The sequence below is a fragment of the Plasmodium vinckei genome (assembly GCF_900681995.1).
Source record: "Plasmodium vinckei vinckei genome assembly, chromosome: PVVCY_05".
NCBI classification, from domain to species: domain Eukaryota; phylum Apicomplexa; class Aconoidasida; order Haemosporida; family Plasmodiidae; genus Plasmodium; species Plasmodium vinckei.
Genome location: NC_051297.1, coordinates 501,705 through 516,875, shown reverse-complemented (window position 1 = coordinate 516,875; position 15,171 = coordinate 501,705). Strand labels below are relative to the sequence as shown.

Sequence of the window (15,171 nt, the reverse complement as noted above, 5' to 3'; positions counted from 1 at the left end):
ATGTACGTGTTTTTTTTTTTTTTTTTTTTTTTTAAAAAAAGCAATACAAAGAATGGAGAACACAAAGCAAAGCATGGAACGTTTAAATACAATCCATTTTTAAAATCCTTTGAAAACGAACTCAAAACACACTTTAGATAAAAAAAATAATCGTTCAGCATGCTTTGGTCGAAATTGTGAATTTTAAATAGTACATAATTAAGTCTCCTATTTATTCCACACATTATATATAGTTATATAAAAATGAAAATAAATACTTGGAGTTATATACAATTACATAAAATTTTAGCAATACACAATGTATTCTTTATCATTTTTACAAGCATTATTAGTGAATTAAAAGTACAAACACTTTTATTGAATTAAAAGTACAAACTTTTAATTTTATTTTTAATGTCATCACTAACAAATGATTTTTCAAGAGCCCATTGGTTCATAGTCAAAAATTCTTCTAAAGTAAATTTTAGATGTACAAACAATCTATCATAATTATCATTTATATCTGTTAAAAACATTCCAGGATCATCTGAATTTACAGATACTTTAACACCTGCATCATAAAGTTGTCTAATGGGATGTGTATCCATAGATTTAACATTATTTAATAAAAGGTTAGATATAGGGCATACTTCTAATAAAATATTATTTTTTTTAACTAAATCGATAAGTTCTTGTGATTCAGAAACTCTTATACCATGACCAATTCTTTCTACATTTAAAATATTAATTGCTGTATATAAAGTATTTAAATTTGGTAATGTTGCGTCTTCTCCTGCATGTACAGTTAGATGTAAACCTTGATCCCTTACAGCATGATAAACTTCTTTATGATCCTTTAAATCGATTTCACGACCACCATGATCAAATCCAACAAAATCGTGTTTATGTTTAATTGCAAAGTCTCCAGAATGTTTAATACTTGCAGCTGCATGACCAGTGTCACTAATACATATTAATGCAACATGTATTTTATTATCTAACATATCTGTAGCATTTTTAATACCTTGAACAAATGCTTTGTGAATCAATTCTACATCTAATCCATGCATTGATGAAACAAATGTTGGAGAATAACGGAACTCCATTAAAACAACACCTTCTTTATATTTTTCTATAACTGCAGATTTAGCTAAATCTTCTAAAATTTCATAATCTCTATATATATCAGAAACACTAATTGCTTTTCTGATAAATTCAGCTAAAGAACTACCTTCTTTTGTAAATAGATAATGTTCAAGGACTTCTTCATCAGACATGTTGGGTTGTAAATTATATTTTCGAATCCATTTTAAAAAAAACTCTCCGGAAAAAGTTAAATCTAAATGGCAATGTAATTCAACCTTTGGGATTCTTTTCCATATATCATATCTTTCTTTTTTACTCATCCCATTTAAATCAATATTTTTTATATCATCCTTTTTAAGGAATTGGATATCATCTCTTAGGGTTGTCATTATGAATGTATTTAAAATGAAACAAAATAAAATAAAATAAAATAAAAAATATTTTTATTTTTTAAATTTACAAGAGAACTACTTAATGTGTATGTAGAAAATTTTAAATAAGCTTTTTTAACAATTTTTGTTTGAAAATTTTGAAGTTTTTGAAAATGTTGAAAATTTTGGAAATATATTTAAAGGTGATTTATAAAATAATTATTAAAATATTTTTAAAAAATTAATTATTATAAGCCCATTTAAAATGGTATACTTTTAAAAATGACATTCAAAATATTTATTTATAGAGCACCAAGAATTATAGGAAAATGCCGGTTTGTAAAATAAGCATGAATAATAATTATGTGATTGTAAAATAATGTCGAACCGGAAATAATAAATATAAGCAATACATAAATTAATCACATTTTACCGTTTAAACGTTATGCATTATTTTATTTTTACATTTTTCGGTTCTCCAATTTAATAAATATTTTACAAAAATAACATCAAACATTCACCCTATAAAAATTATAATGTGCATATAATATTTTTTTATCAATATAAAGATATCGTATTTTTTTCAAATTTAAAGATATTGTATTTTTTTCAAATTTAAAGATATCGTATTTTTTTCAAATTTAAACGCTGCCTTTATTTTTTCACAAACTATTTATAATATACTTTTTATCAGGCTCTTTGTAAGTCCCATTTTTTTGCTTCTAAAAATTTTCAGCATCTTTATATAGTCACCTTTTTCATTTTTACTTTTAAAATGTTATATTACAATTTTCAAGAATGTATAAGTATAAATAAAAAGTAATCCTTATTGTGTGCATATAATATAGTTAGATTTATTTTCATCTCCTTATTATGTTCCATCCAATTTCAAGTAAAGAACGTACTTGGGGTTAGACTATTTATGCATGAATAGTAAGGAAATAAAAGTAAAAATAAAAAAGCAGGTAGTTGAGGCAAGTGTATCACTCCAATTTGAGTCACCTATGTATTCTATACCTACATATTATATAATGTTTTTTTTTTTTTTTTTAAATTTAATAATAGTTAAAGACTTAAGGTTTTGTAATATATAGTTTCTTTTAAAATGAAGGATTATAAAGAGAAAAATGAAAATAATATAAACTCGTTAGCAAACGAAATAATTGACTATACTGTGTTTAGCATATGCATTTCACTTTTGTCAGGAGTTCAAATAAAATGTTTAGGTGATTCACAAAGGAAAAATAAAAAAGAAAAAAATGAAATTGATAAGGCTCATCCTGATTGTTTAAAACAAATGCCAACTATTTATAAAACATTTAAAAAAAGCTATATAAAAGATTTAAAAATATTTAATACATTGCCTAAAAAGGTTTTACATAATGAGAATGCATATCATGCTATTTCATTTTACAAAGAAAAAAATAAAAACTAAACCAAACACCCTTTTACTTATTTATTTGTATAAAAATATGTGTAATTTAAAAGTATGTACAATGTCCTAGTTATCTTTTTATAAGGCAAATATAACAATAAAATATTTAGTCACTTTTTATTATTTATAATTTTTTATACCCCATTTTTTCATAAGTTTCACTTTGTCGAAGAATTCGATTTTTCAAAAATTTGCCAACTATACTTTATACATACTGCTTAGATAAGTAATATATATATACGGCTTTAAATAGAAAACTTTTAATTTGCTATAATTATTAAAGTTAAAAAAAAATGGAAAACAATTTGTGTTGGCTAAGCTAAAAAACCAATTATCATCATATATATATACATATTCGGTAGCTCATTATTCTTTTTTTTTTTTTAATTTTGGTTTGAAAATTTTCTTAATTTTTTTATAAAAAATAAGAATATGATAAACGAGAATTTTCTACGTAGGAATACTAAGTTCTATTACTTTTGTTTTGTTATTTTTATTTTATTTTGTTTTATTATTTTTATTTTTTTTTTTATACTTTTTACTTATTCATTTTCATGCGGTACCCTTGAATTGTTCAACTGCAAGTGGGGCACGAAACGGAAAAAGAAAAATAAAAGTGAACAAGTTAGAAATAAAAAATGATAAAGAAAAATGACAAAGAAAAAAATAACATTCTTATGCATTGATAAAAAATAATTTTCTTAGATTATTTTCATTCTTTATAAATATATGCATATCATATTTGATTTTGAAAACTGTTAAATGCATTAAAATTAAAAAAAAAAAAAAATAATATTACAAAAACACAAAATTTACATTATATATAGTAAACATTTTAAAGTACATTTTTATTATAAATTAAAAAATTAAAAGATGGAAAAATGGATAGTAACATTTTATTTGATCGTTTGCGTATATATCCATAATAGTATGATATAGATATGCATATATATTTTATTTTTGTTAGTTTTTGAAAACTATTATTTTTTCTACCTTCTCTAATTTTTCCTCCTTCCTTTACTTCGTAAAAATCAGTAACCCCACTCCTCAATTTCCAACGCCGTTGACTTTTGTTTCCCTAAATGTGTGTGCATATCATAACTCATAAAAAATATCTGATAAAAACAAAAAGAAGTAAATGGAAACTACCAACAAAAAAAAAGATTCTCTAATATTTATTAATCATACTGCATGTGAGGAAATATATAATAATTATGTAGGCCAGAGAAAATTTGTTAGCGAGCCAATACATGGTAGGGCATTGAATGATGAACCAGATAAGGGGAAAGAACATGATCAAAAAGCAAAAAAGCTAGTTTCCTTTCAAAATGACAAATCTAATAATCCAGTAAAAATTCAAATTTTAAAATCACAAAAAACAGATAATGTTATAAAAAGAAGAAGAACATATTTTTATAATAATGATAAATACAATGAATTAATGAATCGATTTAAACAACAAGAACTTAAGAGAATAAAATTATTTAATTATATTTATAAATGGCAATTTTCAGTAATCATATTATTTTTTTTATCTATAATTTTTTTTTTAATTGGTTTATATATCTATTATGAATCTCAAGAGATTGTAGAAGTAACTATCGAATATGATTCCGATAGTAAATATAAAATTTTTGAAATCCCTAAAGAGATGAAACAACCAGTTTATATATATTATAAAATATCAAACTTTTATTATAATTATAAACAGTTTTTAGCAGATGAATCACATTCTATTCATGATGGTCGAAGGTGTAAACATATTAAAACTTTGGAAGATCTTTACAAATTTCGATGTATAAATGGAAGGCAAACTCTTCCCGAACTAACAAAAAATGTAAATATAAAAAATAAATCAAAAGTTAAACATGTTATTGTACAAGATGATGACGTTTCAAATTATGATGGAGAAAAATGTGATGTAAATATATTAACAGAAGACGAAAAAAATCAACAAATATTTCCATGTGGTTTAACATCCGCTTCTATATTTAATGATAAAATCAGTTTATCAATTAAAAAAAAAAATTTTGAAATAAAAAATTTCCCTATTATTAATTATTATGATTTATTTTTTTATTTAAAAAAACATAAAAAAAATTCTGAAAGATATAAAGTATGGTTAAATCCATTTTCACATGAATATAAAAATTGGTTTACCCCACCAATGACATCATCTTTTATTAAACCGTATGGAATTATTGAAGAAGATTTACAACCTGGTGATAATTATAAAATAACTTTTACACAAAATACATGGCCTGATAAAGCATGGAAATCAAAAAAATATTTTCAATTAACTACATTAAGACCTATTGGAAATGCAGCATTTGAATTAGCTTATGCATTTTTTATATTATCGTTTATTTATATGATAATACTTATAATTATAATTATACTAGCTAAAACTAATTTTTGTAAATTGGGGAAATCTTTTAATTATTGCAAAACGCTACTTAGTAATAAAGAAAATCAATTACATCCAAAATATCATATTGCATATTCCAAAAAAAAAAGTAATTTTGTTACTAGCCAATCTTTACGCAATGATAAATTATTAACAACAATAGACAATTCTGAACAATCTATTAATTATCAGAATATTCATAAACATTCATGTATTTGTCCCTTACATTAAGCAAAAAGAAGTATGTACATTTCTTTGCTTAGTTTTTAATTTTACTACTTCTTTTATTTTTTTCCCTATTCGTTTCCTTTTTTCATTTTAAACCTGACTTTGTTTTATTCCATTTTGTTATTTCCTCCGCATGCCGTTTTAATTTTTCAAAGCCACCATTTTTTCATTTTTTTTTATATTTTTATATACCCCCATTTTGATGGCAATATATTGCATAGACATTTGTATGGTTATATAATTTTGCCATTTCATTTACTTAAGTTTGATTTATTTTTTCGATTAATTTTTTGATAAACCTTTACAATTTAATATATTTTTTTTTAATTCTCTTACACCTTTTACCATAAAAAAAGTTTAAGTAAAAAAAAAATAAATATCTTACTAGGTTTGAAAATATTGCTAAAAAAAATATTTTTTATTTCCCCTATATGCACATAGTATGTTTGTAGAAAAAGCGTAGCAAAAATTTTATGGAAATATATTTATTACCAATGTCGGATAATGCATTATTATTATTTTTTTTTTTTTTTTCCATTTTTATCTTGTTGAAATTGTAAGCTTTACTACTTTACTACTTGATTGATCGGAAAATAATGGAATTGACAATTTGATGGATATATAAAAAAAAAAAAAATTAAATTTCCCATCAATATTTCATGATGTTGTATCGCCGAATAAGCCAAAATACACAATGGGCTACTCCATTTAATTTCATTTTTAAGAACACAAGAAATGGGTGTGAAAAAATTATGTATAAAGTTTTTTTTTCAACCCTTGATGATATAAATTATAAAATAAGTGATGAAGTAAAGGATGTAGAACAGGAAAAGAAGGAAGATGAAAAAAGGGAAAATGGTTTTACAAATTCTGGAAAAAATGAGCAAAGTAAAATCGATAAAATAATAAAAAATATAAAAATGAATGTAGAAAATTATGGTAATCTAAAAAATGAAGATTGTGGAAATGATATTTTAACTAGCGAAATTTACAAAAAAATTGTTCAGGAACATAAGTTATATAAAAAAAATAAGGATAGTGATGGCAAAAAAAAGATAAAAAATAATTTTCCCTATGATAAAAAAATGAAGGAAAGGGGAGAAAATAATGAGATAAATTCAAAAAGTGAGGAAAATGACTACATTGAAAGTCAAACAAATTTTAATAAAAATATTGACAACGAAAAAAAAATACACACAAAAAAAAACACTAGCTTAATGGTAGGAGAAAAAATGTCTTCTCTAAGTATAAGCCAAAATGAACATAACTCTAATAGCAGTAAAAGCAGAACTATTGTTGAATATACAAAAGATAAGAACATAAATAATATCTTATTATATAATAAAAAAAAAAACAATTTAACTATACATGAAAAAAAGAATGATCACTTTTTTAAAATATTTTTTTCATCAAAAAAAGTAAAAATAATTAAATCACAAAACCATCCAATTTTTATACATTTATATAAGCTAGCCACAAATCAAAAATATAGAGAAGAACAAGAAAAAATATTATTAACAAATAAAAAAATTATAATGGAAAGACAACAAAATCATATTACAAGAATATATACAAATAGTATTGATAATTTAAAAGATTTTATTTCTTATGATAATTTTATATTATTATCAAATAAACTTTTAAAAAAACTCGCATTCTTATATTCATTTAAAAATGGTGTATTAGCAGAGGTAATGCATAAATTTTATTATGACGATGTAGGTTTACCCCATTTGGCTTTATGCTTTTATAACATTAATTGTACAGGTGATAAAAAAAAAAACACACACAAACATTTATTTCCAAATTATCAGACTGAACAAAGTGGCAAAATTGATCATGAACATTTTTTTCATAACAGTAATAAAACTAAAATAGTAGAAAACACACATGCACCATCCCATGATAGCATGACAAACAATTTAATAAATTATAAACCTTCAAAGGACTCTCATTTATATTTAGACAATAATTCATGTTATGACGATATAGAATATTTATGTAATGGTGATATAGGAACAATAATAAGAAGCTGTTTTTTGTTAAAATGGCAATGCATATTTAATATTAACGATATAAAAATAGCTAGCAATAAAAAAAAAAAAAAAATTGAAAATGAAAAAATGGATGAAATAACAGACAATGAAATAAAAAAATGTCTTTCTGATAAATATTCAAATATGTACAATATTTATAATATTGATTTTTTTCATCCTTTTACTATACGTGCATCATCAGGCTATTTATTAGATATACCATATAAAAATACAAATTTATATGAACTACATAAATATGCTAAACAAAGAAAAATATTGCTATTAAAATATAATAGCCAAAGTGAGTTATATATTAATTATAAAAAAAAAAATTCTGAACAAGACATAACTTTTTTAAATTTAATAAGCAAAGCAAAAGGTGTTTTTCTCATAATGGATAATTGTAATAATATAGAAAAAATGTATACATCATCAGTTACCAAAACTGGTATTAACATTTCTAGGAGTTATTTTGAAGAGACTGAAATAAATGGGGAAACTTTCAAAGGGAATTCTCAAAATAATACCCCTGAAAATAATGATGATACTATTTTTGACAACATTTATTATGTCAACCTGTTAAATAATAATAATGTGGATAAGCCACTAGAACTGACTTCAGCATATACAATTTTTATGTATATTTTAAAAACAAATTTTTTCAAGCACGTTCCTCAATCGAGTTATGTGTGCATGCAATAGACAACGCGAGTATTGTAATGTATCATATATATATCATATATTTTTAATAATTTAGTTTTTATTTTTATCCTATGATATATGAAGAGAAGTAACACGTATTATTATGTATATAATAACTAATTGCAGAATCAAAAGGAATAATGCATTCTATAAAAATACTAAAACATAAAAATTAAAAAAAAATTGTGTATACATAGGGAATAAATAAATTATTCATAAATTTATGAACAAATTATTGTTTGGCTAGCCAGCTAGCTATAAATATGTAAATTTTTTTTTAATTATATGAACATAGACATATCAAAAAAATGCATAGTCGAAGAGTTATCATCACTGGCTGTTAAAATTGACAAAATATTTTTATTCTGATATAAATGAAGAGATAAATTAATATTAAAAATAGTATCAGTATGAGAATAAAATTGATGTACACATTTTCTTGTTCTTATATCATAAATATATATATTTCCATTTAAGCTTGAAAATAAAAGTAAGTTACTATTTATCCATTTTAAAAAATTAATTCCCTTTTCCATTTTATTATTTGTATCAGCTATATTAAAATCATAGTTAGCACAAAATGTGTTAATACATTTATTATTTTGAAAGTCATATATTATAATATTATTATCTAATGAAGATGACGCAAATAAATTATTTTTTTTGTTATTAAATAAACAGTAATCTACTAAATCGGTGTGCATATTATCATATATACTAACAACATTGTTAGTATTTATGTTGTATAATTTAATTATATTTTTATGTGTTGCTAAATATATTTCATTTGTGATACAATTGTCAATACATAATATATCATTACTACAATTTTCATCGAAAACATTGTTAAGTATATTATGTGTATTGGTCACTGTTTCATTGTGTAAATAGTTATTGTTTATATTTTTAGAATTCATTTTTAATGCACCTTCATTATTTGTGTCGTTACTTTCATCAAATATTTCTTTGACAAGACGAGGTTGGTTAGATCCCATACTTTGATAACATTTTTTTTCTCTTTTTTCAAACTTTTTATTTGTATTCTCTTTTTTTTTTAAGTTATATATATTATAATCATATACACATGTTGTGCCATTATCAAATCCAGATATAAGATAAAAATTATTTCCATAGTTACATACATTTATAAATGTTGGTATATCAATAGTATGTGCGATATTTATAGGTGTATTTTCAAATATATCCCAAATATATATATTTGGTGAATTTAAATAAATACTTATAATAATATTTTCATTATATGGACAGAACATAAAATATTCTATATCTTTTTTATCTTCTGAATTATTTATACTTAAAATATTTATAAATTTCATATCTTCATTTATTAATTCATCTTTTGTAACATTCTGACTGATGCCCCAATTATATATATTTACTAATGAATTACTATTATTTATATTTTTCTTTATATTATTTAAATTATAATTTAATAATTCTGAACTGTTCATATTATTATTTTCATATACATATATATCACCATTATATATAGAAAAAGCAACATATTTACAATCTTTTGAAATTTTTATATTTGTCACAGTATCTCTATATTTCTGATTTTTTAAACTTTCTAACTCAATCTCGTTATTTTTTATTCCGTTCTGATTGTTATATACAATTCCATTAGCAAAGCATTTCAAATCAGAATCAAAATTATTGTATAAATAGCATTTATTATTTATACTTCCAAAATAAATCCATTTTTTGTAACTATTAACACAATATAAACTTTTATTTCCATAAAACTTTTTATAATATGAAATATTTTTTTCTTTAAATTTTATTAACTCTATCTGTTCAGGGTCTTTACTATCTTCAATACTGTTTTCATCTTCATTTTCATCACTAGAACTTATATCAACAATGTCATATTTATTTTCAATATCATCATATAAAACATCTTCCCCTAAATCCTCATTAATTTCGTCATTCATCTTGTATATTTTTTGTTATATATATATGGCTTTTTCAAAGGTTGTATAATTTGCTAGTATTATAATATTATTCAGAAAATATAAGCGTCTGAAAAAGGGGATAATATATAGTCCTTACTACCACTATTATATATATATATATATGCAAAATGCTTTGTTAGTTATATATTTTTTCCTCTTTCACTTTTATTTCAAAAACGTATAATTATTCGTATATATGTCAAATTTGTATTATTTAAATTAAAAAAGTATATTTTTTTTCTTTTTTTTACATGTTTAATGGTCATACAAATACTAAATTATTAAAATAAGGTCTATCAAAAAATATAAATATGTAGAATTGAAAAAATAATAAGTTCCCTTTTTTTCATTTGATATTTTCAAAATTAATTTAAAACAACATACATTAGTAATGTTCTATATATATATTAATTTAATTATCATTTTTTAAATGAGAAAAAAAAAACATATATGAAATATGCATAGTATAATATGCACTATATTTAACATAGTAACATAAAATATAAAGATTAATTAAAAAAAATTCAAATAAATGAAATTGTATTTTATGGCAATTTAATTTAAGTGGAAAAAATTAAAGTATGAATATTATCCAAATTATAAATAACAAAAAATTATAATAAATCAAACTTTTGAATTTCAAAAATTTTTAACATTAAAGGGAATATAAATATATTTGTCCAAATATATATTAATAAAAAATGATAAAACAAGTGAAAAAAATGAATGAGAAAAACTATAGCCATACACATTTATATACTACGAAAAAATAAATATTTTCCCTCCTTATAATTTCAGTAATTTTTAACCATTTGTTCAAAAACATAAATTGGGGCATCTCCACTATTCTCCTTTTTATCATCCTGTACATTATTTTCCTGATATTAACAAATAAAAAATAAAATAAATGTAAAAAAATGTAAAATATTATAACACTATAATAATGCTAATATTATATGTATTAAACTTACTTGTTCCTTTTGTGTAATATTTTTCAAATTCGTTTTGGAAATGTTCTATAAAATATGCAAAGGGGGAAAAGGGAATGAAAAATTATGACATATTTAATAAATAATAGTATATCCAGTTTTTTTGTTATTCTAAAATTATTATTTTTGCATTTTTATTTCCTTTACCTCATTATCCATAAGTGGCTTTCTTACATATGTTTTTATATCTTCCCCAAGCTACAAAAAAAATCAAATAAATATGTTAAAAGTATTGTATTAATTGTTGCATACTATATATTTGTGTGCACACATTTTTCTTTTTTTATATGAACGTTCATAATTTTTTACATATGTAGAGAAAGAGAAAATAAATTGTGAATGTACCTGATTATATATGATATTTTGGAACTTAATTGGAAACAAATGATATATTCCGAATTCATCAAGTGGTAATATATACTTGATATAGGTGCTTAAATTAATAACTCTTTTTTTATGATAATATAGGATTAAATTTCTAATTTTTTTTCTGATTTTTGGCTTGCTATAACCTGTCTTGTACATGTAAAAAAGTATTAAGAACAATTGGTCATAATTATAGTGTGTGGCAAATTTATTCATATAATAAAATAATTTAATATAAATTCTTTTTTCCTTCACAAAATTATTACAAATAGTTGTATATATATATAAATAATGTTGAGGTTTATATTTTTCAAGATTTGACACTAAAAAATTTAAAAGTTTAATGAATAAAATATGATCACTTGATTTGTCTATATCTTTTGTTTTTTGTAAATTTAAAAAATAATTGCTATGTTTAAAACATAAAATTGCATCATTTTTATTAAAATGTTCAAAATTTTTTATAATATATTCCTTAATATGTTTTTTAACATCACTTTGTATTTCTTTATTGATAAAAACATAACTTAACAACATATTTGCTACTATTTTATGGTCATCAAATTCGCAGTTTTGTAATATATACAACATTTGCTTATCGAAATAAGACGCTGAATAAATATTGAAATAACTAAAATAATATAATAAGGATGAGACATATTTTATTTCTTTAATGTCTTTTGAAAAATTCTGATTAAAACAGGAAAATAAATATAATATAAATTTTTCATGCTGACTGTTCAGAATTTTTTTTTCATTTTTTTTATTATTTTTAAAAATAGAATAATAAAAATTATAAAATATTTTCATCATTATAAAGTTATATTTTAATTTTTGGAATACCCCCTTAAACTCTTTAATTTGTTCGTTCCCATTTAGCATATCATTAGGTGTCAATAATATATCGCCTTTGCTTATTTCATCTTGATTTATTTCTGTTGAGTTTATATCGTCTAGTTTTTGATCTCCCTTAATCTCATATAAATTACTTACAGTTTTGTCTTCTACATTATTATTATATTCTAATTGATATGGTTTGTAATTAATCATTTTATCATCGTAAAGGTATGACAAAATATCATTAATTATATTTATAAAATTATCGATATGATTTTGATTGTATTTATTTTTCCTGAACATGTTCATTTTATTTAAATAAACATTATTATCTTCTTCATCCATGTGTGCAAATATGTTACTATTACTACTGTCCATTGATAATAAGTAATAATTTTTTGAAAGTAAAAATAGACAAAACAATAAATCATCATGGGATATATTCTTTTTTGCATTATTAAAAATAACAGCAATTTTAAGCAACAATTGTGGCAACAAGAATATACCATTTTTATAATATATTAATAAAACATAAAGAAAATCTTTTATATTCATTTCAAAAAAATTTTTTTGGATATAATTTTCAATATAATAAATGTCTTTATAACTAAATAATTTATTTTTACTTTTATAATAAAAGAATAAGTAAAAATTTTTAGGGTAAGAAAATCCACCATTTCTCATATATTCCTTTGGTATGTCATGAGAAAAAGAATTACTATTATCACTGTAACTACTATTAAATATTTTCATACGATTATACAAGAATTTATCAATAGCTTCATTTTTATATTTGATTTTTGAAAATACTCGCAATATATTTATTATATTATTTTGATTTATATTATCTTTATTAAATATTACCTGAACAGTTAATATACTTTTTATTTCTTCATCCATATATTTATGAAATTCATAAACCATAGGTATTAAAAGACATAAATTGTTACTTTGACAATTATGTAGACAATTTTTTAAATTGTCAAAAATTAGTTTAATCATGTTATCAAAAAGAGAGTTATCAATCCTTTTGTTTATTTCTTGTTCATAGCTCAAAAGTGAAGGGGATTTTATAATATGATTATTTTCAACATATTTATTATTATCATTGTTGTTAGCATTTTTAATTTGGTTTTCTAAACTGTTGCTTAAGTTTGGTGTGTAATCGTTGGAGATAGTGGTACTACTTTTTTTTTTTTCCAAATTTTTAGTTTCTCTTTTGATTACATTTCTTAAAAGCCCTAATATTTTTATGTTGTCTAAAACTGTTAGATCTATTTTACTAGCCAACAAAATATTACAATGATAAACTAGAAAAGGATCTAATTTAAAAGGGATATCAAATGAGGTAACTAATTCATTTATTCTTTCTAATGATAAAATTATTTTTTTTTTATTTTTTAATTTACCCTCTATTATATCTCTATTTATTATGTTAATAAAATTACAAACAATATTTGTGATATATTTTTTTATGTCTGGTAAACAAAAAAAAAAATTATGACCATGTTCATTATTATCACTATGGCTAGCTACTTTTTTTTTTTTTTTTTTTTTCATTCCTAAATATGTGTAATATTTATATGCTACATAAATAGTATCGACCAAATTGTAATTAAAATCGAAATCATCGATATATTTTGTATCAATTTCTATTTTTTCTATATCACTTTGCATTTTCATTTCTGTTGAAAAATTTTCATAATTTTTGTAACTATCATTACAAGGTTTGTCATTTATATATGTGTCTGATCCATTGTTTGTGTTTGTAGGAAAAGTAATATTTTCTGCACTTTCTCCTTCATTGTTTATTTTATTTCCATCTAACATCGTGCCAATCACAATTATGTGATTCATATATATATAGTTCAGGTTGTACATATAGACAATATCATAATTTTCTACAAAATGATAAGTAGCTTTTTTTTTAGATAACTTTTTTGCAAAAAAAAAGTTAGTACAAACATTTAAACATATATTTATATTTTTTATTTCTTTATAATATATATTATTATTACATTGTATGATAGTATGTATATAATTTAATACGTCCTTAAAAAAAAAATTCTGATCATCATTAAATTTATGATTTACTGATATTTTTCGAACTATGTCAATATGAAAAAAATGAATATTCTTACTAATATATTTTAATAAATTATTAAAACTATTTTCTATATTTAATACTCTTAAAACTTTTAAAAATTTTATATACCGTTCTATATCAAGAATATTTTTTTGGTTACACACATTTTTATTTTCATCAGTTAAATAATTTTGGGGAATATTTTTTTCTGAACTATCAGATTGGGTAAAAAGAATTGTATCACCATTATGATTTATATATTTATTAATATAATCTAATACATTATTAACATAGTATATTATTCTTTCATCAGATAAACCTATATTCCCCTTGACACATAAGATATATAAGTTATCTATTATTTTGTCTTTATTTAATGTGTCAATTTTGTTATTATTTTTTAAAATATAATTTATTTCATTAATTTTTTTATTAACATAATTATAATTCATAATAGATTTAATGGAGTTACTTTTTTTTGATAAAAAACAATCATCTTCATGCACATATTCATAGATTAATATTTTTCTTTCTGTTGAAAATCTATTCTTCATATATTTATTCTTTTGTATGGAATGGGATGAAAACGGTTCTGCTATTTTTTTAATAAGCATTCGAATTTCACCACTCTTGCTTTGAAGCATTTTCTTTGAAACTAGCCAAAAATGTTAAT

General features: G+C 21.7%; 6 protein-coding genes across 6 annotated transcripts; 3 read left to right on the top strand and 3 right to left on the bottom strand.

Annotated features, from left to right (window-relative positions):
* Positions 1-362: 362 nt before the first annotated feature.
* On the bottom strand, positions 363-1,454 carry PVVCY_0501410 (adenosine deaminase, putative; the record flags this gene model as incomplete). The annotated part of the gene is made up of 1 exon (XM_008627512.1): positions 363-1,454. One exon carries the CDS (start codon positions 1,452-1,454, stop codon positions 363-365), a length of 1,092 nt encoding a protein of 363 aa, XP_008625734.1.
* Positions 1,455-2,541: 1,087 nt separating this feature from the next.
* On the top strand, positions 2,542-2,871 carry PVVCY_0501400 (conserved Plasmodium protein, unknown function; the record flags this gene model as incomplete). The annotated part of the gene is made up of 1 exon (XM_008627511.1): positions 2,542-2,871. The coding sequence occupies one exon, from the start codon at positions 2,542-2,544 to the stop codon at positions 2,869-2,871; it is 330 nt and encodes a 109-aa protein (XP_008625733.1).
* A 1,138-nt stretch (positions 2,872-4,009) lies between these two features.
* Positions 4,010-5,509, top strand: PVVCY_0501390 (LEM3/CDC50 family protein, putative; the record flags this gene model as incomplete). Its single annotated transcript, XM_008627510.1, has 1 exon — positions 4,010-5,509. The coding sequence occupies one exon, from the start codon at positions 4,010-4,012 to the stop codon at positions 5,507-5,509; it is 1,500 nt and encodes a 499-aa protein (XP_008625732.1).
* A 749-nt stretch (positions 5,510-6,258) lies between these two features.
* PVVCY_0501380 (conserved Plasmodium protein, unknown function) lies at positions 6,259-8,244 on the top strand (the record flags this gene model as incomplete). The annotated part of the gene is made up of 1 exon (XM_008627509.2): positions 6,259-8,244. The coding sequence occupies one exon, from the start codon at positions 6,259-6,261 to the stop codon at positions 8,242-8,244; it is 1,986 nt and encodes a 661-aa protein (XP_008625731.2).
* A 281-nt stretch (positions 8,245-8,525) lies between these two features.
* On the bottom strand, positions 8,526-10,199 carry PVVCY_0501370 (WD repeat-containing protein, putative; the record flags this gene model as incomplete). Its single annotated transcript, XM_008627508.1, has 1 exon — positions 8,526-10,199. One exon carries the CDS (start codon positions 10,197-10,199, stop codon positions 8,526-8,528), a length of 1,674 nt encoding a protein of 557 aa, XP_008625730.1.
* Positions 10,200-11,014: 815 nt separating this feature from the next.
* On the bottom strand, positions 11,015-15,142 carry PVVCY_0501360 (conserved Plasmodium protein, unknown function; the record flags this gene model as incomplete). Its single annotated transcript, XM_037635029.1, has 4 exons — positions 11,015-11,098; positions 11,192-11,236; positions 11,357-11,407; positions 11,555-15,142. 4 exons carry the CDS (start codon positions 15,140-15,142, stop codon positions 11,015-11,017), a joined length of 3,768 nt encoding a protein of 1,255 aa, XP_037490216.1.
* Between the last annotated feature and the right edge of the window lie 29 nt (positions 15,143-15,171).